The sequence below is a fragment of the Branchiostoma lanceolatum genome, chromosome 18, assembly GCF_035083965.1.
Source record: "Branchiostoma lanceolatum isolate klBraLanc5 chromosome 18, klBraLanc5.hap2, whole genome shotgun sequence".
Classification (NCBI taxonomy): Eukaryota; Metazoa; Chordata; class Leptocardii; order Amphioxiformes; family Branchiostomatidae; genus Branchiostoma; species Branchiostoma lanceolatum.
The window spans coordinates 6349919-6365505 of NC_089739.1; the positions used below are offsets into that span (position 1 = coordinate 6349919).

Consider the following 15587-nt stretch of genomic DNA (forward strand, 5'->3'; position numbering starts at 1 on the left):
GTGAAATGGGGGCATAAGTGTTCTTCTTTCATACAGTACCAGTACTGTAGATTGTAAAATGCAGCGATCAGTCCCACTTGCCATAGACACCATGACATGAACACTTGTTTCAGTGTGAAAGGAGTTTAAAGGAGCTGACTTACCTGGTCACCATCGGTAGTACCATCAGTGGAACTTCCAGGATGTTAAACAGGGCAAGGGAGGAGAAGGCCTTCCCAGCAGTCAGTGGTTCGTTGGTGATCAGTGTGTACAGGCCGAAGGTCTGCAAACAGACATGGTGAATTATAAAATTGAAACATGGCAATTAGAGATAGCAGACCCACTCTCACTAGGTAAAGCAGAAACACCCCCCCCCCCCACACACACACACACACAAACACACACACACAAACACACACTCTCACCACATATGAATACCCACATGAGTCTAGCTGACATAAAACATGCGTACAAAAACACTTAGTCTAACAGTTCACTCCCTTGCACACACACATACACACACACACACAAACACAATATACAGACACAAACTCACACACTTATAGATACACACTCACACACAAATACACACATACACACACACACACACACACACACACATACACACACACACACACACACACACACACACAAACCAAAAACAATACACTTCACTTGCTTGGGTGAAGTAACACTTTAAGAATAGGAAAGGAGGACTAAAATCTGTTACTTTTCCCCCAAATCATGACTGGAATTTGTCCTCAATAGATAGACCAATCCTGACTGTCCATCACAATTAGCACTTTAACCAATGAGAGCATGGCAGTATTGCCGGTACATCCAATGAGAAAATGGCTGCAAGGCCATCAAATATTTTCCAATCTTTAAGCTTTTGCTTTGCATTTCTATATTTTGATGTGATACTAGGTGGGTGGGGCTATGGGATTGCTCTATTCTGAGACTCCAGTATTGTACATTTACAGTGAGACCTTACCAGTAGTGTTGTAAATATTGGTGTTCCTCTTGTGATGAACACTGCAAGTGTAAAACATACCAAAATTAACATTTGAGGTCAAAACTAAAACTGTGTCCTAACAGCATAATATTAGAATAACAAGTTTATACCGCCGGCTGCCACTGGTGCCGCATGTTCCAAAGAATTTAGTATGTTCTGAATGATTATGCCATTTGTTCAAATCTGGTTGGCTGATAATTTGGTGACTTTTATGGGGGGGGGGGGGTACTGAAAACAATGAACATTATGCAATACCAACTTTATATAAAAGCCAGAATTCATTTCACAATTCTTTTTCATATAATGTTGTGTCCCTGGCCCTTCTTCATGTATGTTGGGAAAATGACATTACGAAAATGATATACAATGTACATGCAGTGACTGTCAAAACTGTAATATCACGTTTTTGACTGGAGGCGGTTTGGCAAGGTATGTTTGTTTGTTTTTTGTTTGTATTGCATACCCGGTAAACTGCCTCAAGGTGTAACACACCAGGTTTGTACTGAACAGTTTACAAGCTGCATATCCGGGCAGATTTATATGATCCACTCACACCAGGAAGGACCCCTACTCTTTTCGATTAGTGTGGTGGGTTCTTTTACGTGCTCAAGGTGTGACTCTCCTCACGGGACCTCCATTTAACATCCTATCCGAGGGACGTCCCTAACCGAAGCTAGGTAGTACTCATTTTCACCTGAGTGAAGTGAGGAAAGTCATGTTAAGTGCCAAGGGCACGACGTCAACGGGACAGATCAGGGAACCCCGGATTCGAACCCTGTACTTCCGGGTCCTGGGGCCAAACACCCTGCCACTGCGCCACCACGACGCCACCGACTGTATGACTGTACACCGTAATTTAGAAAAAAACAATTATAAGAATTTGTACAACACTTACAGACACAGACACCATACAGGAATCCCTTCAGGAGCACTTTGAGCTCCTTTCTCCTGGCTCCTTTGATCATATCGGAGAAGATATCTTCCCAAGTGTACAGTTTGATCAGCTTCATAGCCTGCAGAACACAAGTTTTCGTTTTTCATATCTGACTAACACCAAACAAAACTTGTAAAATCATGATACTGCAGTCTGCCATATCAAATGAAATTTCGAATTCTCATAAAATTTCATTAGAATTTCATTTGATATCAATTTCAGTTACTGTAAATCATATTTGCAGTGGTTTTATGTTGAACCCCATGTTTTTTTGTGGTGACTCTCAATGCATGACTTACAACAGCTATGACTTACAACAGTTGCTTCAACCACGAACTCAATATATGTCAAAAGCCTTCAAGTTCTTACTTGTCAATAAGTGAAATCGAATCCCTGCAAATTAAAACTGTTTAGAGTAAATCCTAGATCATGGTTACCAACAAGTCAATAGACAAAAAAAAAATTTGTGATTTTATTCAACATTACTTAGTTCGAAGAATGAATTTGCAAAGAATTAGGAATAACAAACCTTCCTATATCCATTTGGAGGAACTTCAAGTTAAAAACAATGTAGAGGATAGTAATGTGTGAAGAAAATATTATTTGATGGGATTTGACCTATAACCTATGACCTACCTGTAGCATCTCGTTGGACTTCTTAATTCGCTGGTCTGTTTGCTCCTGTTTGATGTGAAAAGCAACATTTATTAAAAATCACCATATTGCTAGATACCTGTGGGGTTTTCTTTCTATACTTACAGTGTTTTAAGAGTCAAAATGACTGCAACAAAAATTTGTGTACATGTAGACAACATATCAAACTATCACACAGGCCAATGATAAGGAGTTATCGGTTGTAAAAATTGATAACTAATTCTCTACATTGAATGTAAAATGTCTTTAAGTGTCACTGTTTCAAAGTACATGTACATTTTTCAACTACTAAATGTAAGTAGCAGAAAATGACCAACTATAGAGCAATTTTTGTTGACACCCAATTTACAACACAGTACAGTAATTCTTGTTTCTTTCACTGTAACATTATGTTCACTGTTTTCACGGTAACCTCTGCACCATGAACTTATCATCACCGTGAAAAAAACTGTTGTTATCATTTATAATATGATTTGTTCACACATCTGTTCTGTAAAATTCACTTGGCACCACCGTGAAGTTAAAGTTCAGTGAAAATGTCCATTTTTCTTACACCGTGAAATTTTGCTACTGTGAAGATAAATTGAATTAAAGTTTTAGCCAAGCCTCAGTACAGAGTAGTCCTGCATACCTAAAAGTAACATCAGGTACAGGTACAGGTACAGGTACAGAGGTTTAGGTACAGGTCCGGACCTGTACCTGAACAATTTGAAAAATTAATATTTGCTTTTCTGAACTTCTGCAATGAGAAAAAAATAATAACTGTTTTCAACTTGTCAGTATCTTTATTAAAAAAACATAATCAGGTTTCCTGCCGCAAAACTCTCTTGGCCTTGCTATCAAAACTCCTGGCCTACCTGAATGACCTGTTGCATATTAGTTACGCTGTTCCAAGGTGTCACTTTGGTCACGTTTTGGTGTTGCATGAGGTCATGAGATCAGTCACAAAATAAGCACATACATGTACTTGGTGTAAGTTGATATCAGTAAAGTACCGGTACTTTGGACCTGTACCGAATCAATCTTTAGGGTACAGTACCGGTACACAGAACTGGTACGCAGCACTAGTACAGAGTAGTAAATGTGGCCCACCAGAGTCTCTTTCTGCAGGCGGCCCATCTTCATAGCCAGGTACCACTGCACAGGAGCCAGTAGGATCATCAGCCCCGCCCCAGCCAGGGCCGCCTCCCCTAGCGACAGGTACAACATCACCATGGCAACCACCAGCTGGGATAAACATATACAAATGATTGCTACTGTTACGTTGAAATCTTAATTTTGACAAAATTCAGAACAGTATTCAAAAGAATTATTTACTTTTAAGGTGTGGCTATCTTCATCTTTCTTTTATACAGTTGATAGGTCTTTTATACTGTTAATAGGTCATAGAGCTTGTACAATGTAAACATACTGTACAAAACTGGTGTGTACATATCATAACTAAAAGCAGTTTACCAGTGATGCAAAATATTCAAAGTTGCTGTACCGTGATTGGTGCGGACCACAGGTAGAAGATAAAGAAGAAGAAGTCCATGATGTTCCCTGCGTCGATGGACAGGTGGTTGATGACTTCGCCCGTCGTCATGGTACCTCCCGTCAGGGCGGCCGAGGACAGGCGCAACGTCTTCTCATACACCATGGCCTGGGGGAAACAAACAAAAAAAATAAACAAAAACAAAGCTTGGAGTAATAATGTTTAATGAAGCAAATTTAGCATCATGAATAGCATATGAATAGAATGGTACCTTTTCTGACACGGCCAGTGGAAGATTAGCTCTTCAGTGAAATTGGTTTATGATCACTTTCACTAATTTTTCAAGGTTACAGATGCAGACCCCTGCCCTACATTATAATATTCATAAAGAACAGTTTTTTAGTCCTTTTCAAACACATATCTCATAGCCCCACCGACCTCAAACGTAGAAATTTGAAACTAAATAAATAAATGCAAATACTGCACAGGCATGCAGCCAATCTCTCATTGGCCGAACTGCTAATTGCTCTACAATCATTGGTTGAACTGCTAATTGCTCTACAATTATTGGTTGAACTGCTAATCAGGATAGACAGTCAAGATTAAGCATATGCCCACCTGTAAGCCAGTTTTTGCATTGATGCCCTCCCTCATCACGATGTAGTACGCCATGTGTAAACAGCAGGCCTTGGTTACCAGGGCAACCAGCAGGACGACCGTCAAGACAAAGCCGTTCTGCGCGAAGGTGTCAAAGGTCACCAAGCTCACCTCCTAAGAAGAGTACAACAAGAAATTGTGAAGTTCTTTATATCGTTCATAATATCAAACTACAGTCAAACCTGGTCGCAGCAACCACTCAAGGGACTCAGAGCAAAAGTGGTTGCTGAGGAGTCGTCGTTGCTACAGACAAGTTAGTTGGTTGATTTGTTGATTGGTATGTGTATGTATAATTATATAGAATACAACACGGGGTATTCCGTATCACCCAAGGTTCCAGCCTGACCACGAGCCGACCCACGGGAGGGCTGGGACCGAGGGGGATACGGAATACCCCTTGTATCTTATTTATGTCATACCCACCAGAAAATACACACATTTCAATGCGGAATGTACCAAAACTTGAGAGAGTTTTGTGTCCTAAATGAAACAAAAAACTTAATATTGGAATGAGCAGAGCATTTTGGACTAATGCTTCTGACCTTTTACAGCTTAAAGGTACATATCCAATATTTTGTGAAACGCTTCTCTGATACACAACGGATCATAATGACCCCCAGCGGGGGTCTTCACGCTTCGTTGAAAATGACAAAATCTCAAGATTTATTCTGAAAATCTCAAGATTTTATGCTGGATTCTTGAGATTTTATGAGACGATCTTGAGATTTTATGAGACAATCTTGAGATTTTATAAGACAATCTTGAGATCTTTTATAAGGTCTCAAGATTTTTCCAAGATGGTCTCAAAGCATCTCAAGATTGTTTTCACAACATCTTGTATCTTGAGATTTTTTCAAAGCATCTTGAGATGCAATGAAAAAATCTTGAGATGCTTTGAAACATCCTGGAGAAATCTTCTGACCTTTTCAAAGATCTCAAGATTGTCTCATAAAATCTCAAGATTGTCTCATAAAATCTCAAAATTGTCTCATAAAATCTCAAGATTGTCTCATGAAATCTCAAAATTGTCTCATAAAATCTCAAGATTCATTAAAAAATCTTGAGATTTTCAGAATAAATCTTGAGATTTTTTCATTTTCAACGTAGCCTGAAGACCGCCGCTGGGGGTCATTATGATCCATTGTGTATCAGAGAAGCGTTTCACAAAATATTGGATATGTACCTTTAAGCTGTAAAAGGTCAGGAAGTATTAGTCCAAAGTGCTCTGCTCATTCCAATAATAATCTGCTCACTGTTCTGTAACAACATTGATTCCAACCTCCTAATCTGGTATTCAAATTTTCAACGGTGGCACATTACCAATGTGCTCATCAAAAGTGTGATACAACTCTAGAACCTCATGTGATACGGATAGTTATCACAAGGTCCGGAACAACCGTATCAGGCCCAGGCATGACATAAATGGTAATACGCTTGTTAAATGCAAGTACATGTACATTCAATTCTGATTGCATAGCGATGTTAATTGCCCTTGGGGACTACAAAAAAGTAGTTGCTGGTTGGGTAACACAGTTGGTTGCTTAGCAGAGCGTCTTAACTGTACAATACCTGAGGAATGGTTGCATTGCTCTGCGGTCGTTGGGACAGTTCCACATATTGCACGACACGGTCGATACAGATGGGTCCGACAAAAGCAAGTAACGAGCCGACGAACTGGAACAGGCAGCCGAGGAAGAACCTCCACCCGTACACCGTCACGAACGACGCCCACAGACTCCTGGCAGGATGGGCACTGGTCCATTTGGTCTGAGATGGAAAGAAGGAAAAATATTTTGTCAACTACTAAAGAATGAAGTAGTTATAAAGTTAACATACCCATGTATCCATTCAGATCACTTCTTGGCCATTTACAGTGAATGTGAAAATCTAAAACTGCAAAAACACAGACAGACCAAAATCGATATCTACCCATGCGTGAGTCTCTCACATTGACCCTATGACCTGGAATGTCTGTCATTTGTAATAAAAGACAATCCCACCACCTCTGAACTCTACATACTAACACTTTATGTTGTATGTTGTAGAAATTGTATATTGTTGTACCATAAATATGTAACGTTAATGAACTATGTTGATAGAGTTATTAGGACTCAAATGACTGTGTATCTCTGTTATATTGTATCTGACCCTTACCTCTTCCCTCATGACCTCAATGAAAAGCGGCCTACGTGCCGATTTGAGCTTATCATGAATAAACAAAGGTTCAAACAAACAAACTCCTGCAACTTTGTCGTGACACCATCTTCCCAGTCACTTCCTGCCACTCTACTAACAGTCTCAAAAAAAGTACGGGCACACAAGAGCACAAAGATACACCAGAAACAAAACCTCTAATACACTTACATGCAGGATCATTTACAGTTGTCCTTGGAAGTTTCTGACTCTTTTCTAACTAATGTGATATATTGTTCGTTACCCACTGTCTTCCAAACATTTACTTTATCAATTAATAAGGCATAATCGTATAGAGTATGCACCCTAGGCCTAAATATAATGTAAGATCTTTTTTTAAGACTTACCATGTGTTTGTTAAATGCCTGTCCCAGTAGCTTATGGTTCACTGCAGCATGATGCTCCTGGAAAACAGAGGAAACAAGAAATGCTTTAAAAAAAAGCTGGCCATGCAACCATTAGGTAATGGTGAGGGATGAAATGGTGGTTGTTCGTGTAACGACTTGTATAGACTTCGTTACGCCCTGCCCTCCCCTCCCATTGTCACATATGTATAAAGTCGCAATTTTTGCCGCTTCATGCATTATAGCTAATTGGCACACTATTTATTATCCTATGTACTTTATCAGTCAAAGTAGAAATCAAACCGTTTAGATTGCCACTAGAAAGCAGTTATCAGCAGTCTGTGCATACACTTAACCAACTACATGTATAGTCAGCCATTAGCAATGGCGAAACGCGATCGTCTGGCCTTTCTGCCGGTCAGACGATCCAGCAGGGTGGACGGACAGCGGACATTATATAGGGCACAGGGCTCAAAATAATGGGTGCATGTGCACCTGTGTGGACCCAAAATTGGAGCTGTGCACCTAATTTTGACTGTGGGTGCACTGGTGCACCTAGATATTTTTGTACTCTTTTGGGTAAAGGTTTTCTTGTACACTAGTAATACAGAATATTCTTGAAATGTAAGTATCAGAACAAGCAAAATAAGCTTTATTTGATGAAGTGCTTGGTTGAAATTTCTTAGCAGTAGCGTTAAACTTATGTTTTGCTGACATTCAACAAAATAAAGTTTATTTTATGTGGTGCAGCCAAAATTCTTTCTGTGCACGTAATTGTTTGGGTTGGGTGCACCAGTGCACCTATTTCCAAAAAACAATTTCGAGCCCTGGGGCACAATGCCAGCAACCGTATTGAAGACTTGTTGAGACTTGGCTGTCAAAGCAATGCTTGCCTTGCATGAAGCGCCCTCTGGCGAGCCTCAGCCTGTCTGCAGCTCGGACGAAAAGGAAGGGTGGACAGAATGAAGGACATCTAATACCAGGCACAATGCCAGCAACCGCCATGCGGTTGCGTGGCAAAAAAAACATATCAGTGAAACATTCAGCTTGACTTATTGACAAACAAACAGGTGCAGTTTCAATCAACAGGGGCCTAAACCTTAGTAAACATGTAAACCGCTAGCTGATGACAAGGGCTAACTAGGTCACTGAAAAAATGTATAAGTATAAACAATTTCATTTAGGAAACAACAAGTAAAGTCAATGAAATGATAACATGAAATGAATATTCATAACTGTATATGGCACAGCACTGCATATCATTAAGCACAGATGATAACATTACACAAAAAGGGGGGATCATACTAACCTTGGGCAACTTTCCAAGGTCACTCATCTCTAGAGGTCGCTTGTACCCGAGACTGAGGAAACCGTTGAGCCACCAGTAAGTTACCATGGATATGGGATTGACGAACGGCTGGTAGAAGGTCATCTCCCTGTCCTGAAGGTCAGATGGTGGGAGGGAGGGGGGCACTGCACAACACGATCCACAGCAGTACCTCTGTGGAAAAGTAAGAACACGTCTTGCATCTTGCATCTTTTCCTTATTTAATCAAAGTTTGGCTTATACAGTAATAGTTTATCAGCAGGGCAAAAAGAATTTTGGGTGTAATATCAGGGTCCTCGAGCACGTTAAACTTTAAGTGAAAAAGGCTAGCAACCCCTCCCTCCCTGTAAAAGTATACCCTGCTACTGAAACAGCAAGGAAACTTGCTGACCTACATATTGTATATGCCACAAGGCGCTACAAGGGTCTGAACGAATGAACGCATCTTGTGAAGTAAGCTACTTAAAACAACTCTAAGACTTACCTTAGTCAGCAGCAGGTAAAGTTCTATCCCCAGCAGTAGCACATACGCAGCAGCGACGACAATGGTGACGTAGAACCTAACATACAAGTCTCCCGCGTACCCAGCATGCACCATTCTCCAGACCTTCCACCCCTGCAGCCCGCCGATCCCCGTCCAGTACAAGAGCAGTGACAGCAGCGGAACACGACAGTTTCCCGTCTCCCACGCGTTGTACAGACTGATGGATAGAAATGTCGCAACCAATCCGAGGATTGAGGGCGCGTACAAGTACGGCCATGGACGTTCCGAGTCGCTGGCCAATATCGCTCCCGCGCCAATGGCGCACATGTAACTCAGTAGCAGCAGTATTGACAGCAGCCAGCGGAGCGTATGACCTGAGTAATGCGACCACGGTGCGACGTGGGTCGACTTTTCCCGACAGCAGTACGTTATGCCCGTAACCATAGCAACCAGGGTGACGTACACATGCGGCACACAGCTCAACATCTCGGGAAGACATGTTGGGTGGTCTGGGCTGTTCTTTGATGTAAAGTTGCAAATAAGACTCTGTAAGAGATGGTCATCCATGATTGGTGGATCAGGCTATGACGTCATCGAGAAAGAGTCTTCTGGTTGGCTGAGATGGGTGATGTTCTTTTTGAAGTTACCTAGAAGAAAGAAGACAATGTTGTCATTTACACATGGTTATCTAATTTTGAGGAAGACATTGCTTGTACTTAAATTGTAGAACTGAGGATTTTATTGTACAATCATTAACCTGGTCGGCCATTCACCTAGCACAAGCAAGCACTATTTGGGGGTACCAAAATGTAGATGTAGATGTAGTCAGACCACCTGGCGTAAAGCAACCAAGTCTGCTCCGTCTCTTGAGTGGTTACTGAGTACGGGTTGGACTGTATATTATTATCATTCACAGTGGCATTATTGAAGTGAATTACTGTAGCTCGTTTGACTTAGGTGAATACAATAATACTAAAAAAAAAAGCCCATTCGCGGTTCCAACTACACATGTGCAGACTGTCAAAGGTGAAGGCCCCCGAGACGTAAACAAAACCTGTCAGGCGTTGTTATGCAAATCGAGACAATGTCGAGGCGAGCACTGTTCACTAGCCGGGGCCTTCACCATTGACACTGCACCTGCATAGTAACAACCGTGAACTAGCTTATTATTGTCAATTTGACTGTAAACAAGAATTTCTATTTGGTTCACAGCTCAAGTAAAGTACAGATAGATACGAATCCATGCAATCAAGGACATAATATAATGTCGTTGATGCAATCTACACAGAAGGATAGAAATGGGTGACCCATATTCTCAATGAAATTTTATGCAATCATGGATGGCGGACTTCACCCCCTTATGATAAATAAGTTATCTAACATAATATTGCGGGTGAAAACAAATTGTGGGGAGGGGGGCACCGCTGAGGATGCTGAAAACACCACTTTTAGGCATATACAAAATGTCTACAGATCTTCAACGTGAACTTCACGAACCAAGCAATAAAGTTAAAGGCAGAAAGTTGCAAACGCCATAGCCTTCCTTGCAGTCCTTAATCCCACAGCGATTTTTTTCTTCATTTTTTTTTTGGGGGGGGGGGGGCGCTTATCTGGTTGAGCCCCGTATCTGCTTGGGATCCCGTAACCACTGTGACCCTGTGGCCGCAGAGGTCACAGTGTCACTGGGTCAAGCAGACTCAATCACACGCAGCGCCGACTGGCGGCTAATGGTAACAGTGCAGAGGTTATCTAATCGTCAAGCAGATGTTGGGGGTTGAAGATTGTGACGTTTTCTGAGTGGTTTACCGGGCTTCTCTGTCGGTCACTCGGGGTGGGGTTGCTGTCAGAGGAGCCCGGCAGCAAGAAAGCGTTTCGATCTTCCACCGTGATGCCACTTGACCTATATAGACCAATCCTATGGATCAACAGTGACAAAGCAGAAGATTGAAAATGATGGTAGCAGCACAAACCAAGGAGGTTATAACCTCCTTGCACAAACGTGTTATTTCATGAACACAAACGTCTTTTTTCTAACCTGGGTGCCATCCCATTTCTACCGGGGCTCCTACACTCGCTCCTACACTTTAGGGTAGCGAGTGTAGGAGCCCAAATAGGATGGCACCCAGGCTAATATGTCGCTATTCAAAGAGTCCTCAAAGCCAATATGTTTATCTGTCTTTACCGGCTCGTACATGAAACATACATACATACCGGCTCGTACATGTATATCACTATGTATTGACACAAAGTCTACTTACGGTGCCTGTTGGAACACAGCTGTGTCACTAGCTGTGCTGTGCGACAGTGCTGTACAATAACCACTATGCTCCACTATGCAGGCCGTTGCACAGCATGCCGACCGAGCTGATTATGCAAATGTTTGCATGGCGGGAGGGTGGGGTCTATATCTATATCGATATGAAGTAGATGGTCCAGATGGCACTATTACAATGCACAGGTGCTGTGTAATGGTGTACAGCACAATGACTATGTAAATGGTGTCCAGCACAATGACTGTGTGATGGTGTATAGCACAATGGCTATGACGTGCTGTGCTGTACAGTACTAAGACGAATATCACTTTTTGATTTTATGTCCCATATATTTTGATATACGTAATTCACTAAACTCAGTGCTATCGTCGGACTTACCAGGATTTATCTCTAATGGACTTGAAAAGCAAATTTAAGTACATAATGACATGTGACAACCCATGCATGGTATATGTTGGGAAATATATCAAAGAATGTCTAGACGTTAGAAACTCCTCCAATAATTGTAAAATCCCATTGTCATCCCATACTACTACACCATGTTGTATAAGATAGACTAGCACACCATATTGTATAAGATAGACGGCTTAGCCTAATAGAATGTTATCTATGTACCAGTGAATGCCATACTTTGTACCTTGTACAATTGTTGTGCAATAAAGTTATTATCATATAACCAAGCAGCCACGCCCCTGCATGACTTGCATATTGTGCGCTTCACGGTATGTTTGCCTTGCACCTTTATGCATGGCGAGGATGGGTCTCTAGGCGGTAACTTCTGTGCTATGCAATGCTGTACTTTGCTGTGACTGTACTATAGTAAGACTAATAATGACTAAGAAGTCCACTGCATGGTTTTTGTATGACAAAACGGTTTGCTACATGTGTGACGAATTCGAAATTATGCAAATTTTTGCGTTGGGGGTGCTGTACTGTAACTACGTATTCATGTGACTGCGCTGTATGTTGACATCGCAGTCCGCTGCCTGATGACTTGCCTAGTATTGGGTTCGTCATAGTCTAATAGCTAATTATGCAGCACACACACTTACAAACACACACACATACACACACGCTCACTGTTAAACACGCTCACAAACACGCTCACATACACGCACACCGTGGCCGACAAGTACAAAGCGGTCGGTGCAAGTCACTGTACACCGACTTGCTGCGTGATACAGTGACACACCGACTTTTGCCGTGCGACACACTGACTTGAGCTTTAAAGTCACGCTTTGTACATGTCGGTCACGGTACTGTTTCTTCATGTGACTTCTGATTCCATACCTGTATATCATCATTGCTTTATCAAGGCCAAGAAAAATTAATGTTGTGGTCCCGATTGCGTCTTGAAAAGAATCAGACATAGGTAGGGATTCTCTTTTTTTTAGATTTCGGCCGAAATAAAGCTCAAACTGCAAAACTGAATCAGGACACTGATATTTTCAACATCATGCTGTAATTAAACAGATATTCATCGACGCACATTAACTTATTCTCTTAAATTGCCATTATTCTTAACGATTTTGTACAAGCTTTTTTTTTCAAGCTTTATGGAATACAATATTGTTTTGTTATTTTCACAACGTGAATGGACGTTAGAACAACAAAAAGGTCAGCGCTAGCTGCCGAAGTTCTTATGAATGAACCCAGCACAGTTTTAAGACGTTCTAGTCTTCCAGCGTTTCTGTGGGAATGTCTTCTACATCCACGGTTTCATCCTTTTCTTCTAAGTCATGTTCTTCTGAAGCTGTGCCGGTCTGAGACGACGGCGACACCTTTCTATTTTCCGTCTTCATCAGATATAGCTGGAGAGACCTGAACACCAACCCAGCGGCGCTTTTGGCGGGATACAACAATTCTCCTGCCTTTAGACCGTACAAACAGATCAGAGTTAGTCGCAACGTAAAGAACGGAAGGTCCTGGACAAAGATATTCGTCAGCAGCCATTTTTGAGCTCTACTGTTTCCGGATGGAAATTCCTCCCCGTCGTTTTTGTATTTCGGAGAGCGTGGGACGTACTTAAACATAGCGAGAAGCGAGAGGGCGAATATGGCAAAGATCGGCCATGTTTTACTGGCGATGTCGTCGTCTAGGCCGAGGGAGATGAGTTCCATGATGTCGTAAGCTGTATGGAAGTCGTTTAGCATGGCCTCGGCCATGTCAGACGAGAATTCGTCCTCTTTCCACTTGGCGACCCACTCCGTGGCTATGAGACAGAGGAGAATTGTGGGAGTTGTGACGTAAATAGCGTCTTCGTACAGTTTGGCGTTGACGTTCGACAGGGGGGCCTGTGCAGTAAATGGAAGAGCAGACATTTTCTCGTCTTAGAACATGGTTTATCAATCAGAGGAGCTCTATCGTGGTAACATATGGATTTACTTAAAACATATGCAAAATATAGTGATATTTCGTCGATTTTGTCGTTCAACATTTAGGAATATTTGGACGATTTTGTCGTTCAAGGTTTTCGTTGCCAAAGTTTAGTTTGAATCTTTTCAAATATATTGAGTCGAATTCCAGCAACATATATAAGATGATGGCGTAACACATGCATTTTTTTATTCATCTCTTACACTTTGATTTATGGCTACGATAGAAATGCTATTTTATGAGTCATTACCATAATCACAGTTTCAGTCCAGTTGCAAGCGCATGTATTGTATGTTGTGGCATTACGTTACACACTATGACGCAACCGGGGCCTCCATAGAAAGCAATGACTGGGCAGTTGGAGTCCCATCCAGGCCTAGGAAATGAAATAAGCAAAATAAAGTAGTACCCTTTCGGATTCAGAGACCAAACGACATGTCGTAATGAAAAATACAATACCTGTATTCCAATAAGAATCATGACGTAGCATGGCAGGGCAGACAGCAGGTTGTACAGTAGGATGGACGGTCTCCTGAAGGAAACATCGGTAAGAGACTATATGTGTAACGTTTGTCAATGGTAACACCGGTGAGATACCACAAGTGCTATGATCGGCCATGGTATTCAATATTCGTGGCAAGTAGCAGATGTTTAAACCAAATAACCAATTCTAATGTTTCACAACTGTACTTATTAAATTTGTTTAGTATAGAATCGAAGAATTGAGACACATACGTTCATAATTGCCGCCATTTTTCAAATGTCAGCTAATTTGCATAACCAAAGTTGGTATCAACGCCCTCCTCAACGGCATCTACCATTTTCATCCGTTACGACTTCAAGGTGTGAACGTGCGTAAAGTGGTAGATTTATCACACGTCTATGTTTACGTTAAAACCCACAATACGTACAATAAAAAAAAAAGAGATTACAGTAGCTGACGCCCTCCCCAATGTATGTTAATCATTGATATGTCAAACAAACAAAAAAGGCAAAACACTTTTACAAAATACACGGCGTTATGTAAGAACTGGTAGGATTCAATACGTTTCCATTACGATCATAAGAAGTTCTGAACGTAATTCTTACCATTCCAAGGTTGCGTTTGTCGTAGACTGTCGTTGTTTGAATAAGAATATCTTCACAGGAATATGCACTGCCAAGGTGACCAACAAGAAGCTCCCTAACAGTATCATCCAGTAGGCTACCAGCGACAGTTTCCCTATGGAAGGGCTTCCCTGGTTGGCAGATAGAGAAGAGTTTCCTGACGAGGTAAGCTGATGTCCCGTCACGAACACTGGAACCGCCACCAAACCCCATTGGAGTACTTCAAGTCCAACTGCTTTTGCTACGACACACGCCATTGTATGATCCCTGCACAGCAAAAGCTCAAGCAATCTCTAAACTTGAACGCACTTTGAACTAGTCAGAAACTGTGCCCGGCGATGTCGAACGTATGTTGCAGAAACTTTCCAGATCCCCAGTTGTTGAATTCCGGCTCAAAACGCTCACCAATTAAAGAGTTTTGCAGTCATAGGCAAAAATATCGTAAGAACCCCCAAACTTTAGGATATTACGTCAGGACGTCATGTAACTACGCACTCTAAGCACTTCTAGGATGTGCATATATGGCCAAGTGTAAAGTGTGGGCCGGGGTCCCGAAGTTAGAGTCTTTCCGACATTTTCTAAGAAGAATTGGAAACGGTGTCTATATCATAACATTCTTAACGCGCAAGATGGGAACATTCTACGTGATCCCGTGTGTGCGTTATGTAGAAAATTAAAAGTATTCAAAAAAAATTCTGTATTCGCAGCTCCACGTACTTGTGGTGGACTCTTCCACGGGTAATGTTTTGACGGAGTTGATAAATCTTTTC

The 15587-nt window shown here is 41.6% G+C and overlaps 2 protein-coding genes across 3 annotated transcripts in view; both read right to left on the reverse strand.

The window, feature by feature from the left end:
• The window catches only part of LOC136423786 (ATP-binding cassette sub-family C member 9-like), a 28498-nt gene extending 17829 nt beyond the window's left edge, over positions 1-10669 (reverse strand). Inside the window, exons 1-12 of one of the 2 annotated variants that reach the window (XM_066412091.1) lie at positions 10559-10669; positions 9062-9708; positions 8560-8751; positions 7254-7310; positions 6283-6480; positions 4675-4827; positions 4069-4224; positions 3675-3809; positions 2565-2609; positions 1890-2007; positions 974-1014; positions 144-262 (exon numbers count right to left, since the gene is read on the reverse strand). In XM_066412091.1, the coding sequence (XP_066268188.1) occupies positions 144-262; positions 974-1014; positions 1890-2007; positions 2565-2609; positions 3675-3809; positions 4069-4224; positions 4675-4827; positions 6283-6480; positions 7254-7310; positions 8560-8751; positions 9062-9628 (1781 nt within the window). In that variant the 5' untranslated portion in view covers positions 9629-9708; positions 10559-10669. Of the gene's footprint in view, positions 1-143; positions 263-973; positions 1015-1889; positions 2008-2564; positions 2610-3674; positions 3810-4068; positions 4225-4674; positions 4828-6282; positions 6481-7253; positions 7311-8143; positions 8187-8559; positions 8752-9061; positions 9709-10558 lie in introns of those variants that run through there. The other variant, XM_066412092.1, reaches the window with a different exon arrangement.
• A 1845-nt stretch (positions 10670-12514) lies between these two features.
• On the reverse strand, positions 12515-15301 carry LOC136423803 (uncharacterized). The gene is made up of 3 exons (XM_066412121.1): positions 14800-15301; positions 14170-14242; positions 12515-13628 (listed from the first exon to the last, which is right to left on the reverse strand). The coding sequence occupies exons 1-3, from the start codon at positions 15072-15074 to the stop codon at positions 13008-13010; spliced, it is 969 nt and encodes a 322-aa protein (XP_066268218.1). The 5' UTR covers positions 15075-15301; the 3' UTR covers positions 12515-13007.
• Positions 15302-15587: the final 286 nt, after the last annotated feature.

Excerpts from the sequence above, each read along its gene's own strand:
- LOC136423803 (XM_066412121.1), bottom strand. The coding sequence starts at position 15,074 with ATGGCGTGTGTCGTAGCAAAAGCAGTTGGACTTGAAGTACTCCAATGG. Across the intron at positions 14,243-14,799 it reads ACAAACGCAACCTTGGAATG|GAGACCGTCCATCCTACTGT; the intron begins GTAAGAATTACG and ends TGTTTCCTTCAG. Across the intron at positions 13,629-14,169 it reads TGATTCTTATTGGAATACAG|GCCCCCCTGTCGAACGTCAA; the intron begins GTATTGTATTTT and ends TTTACTGCACAG.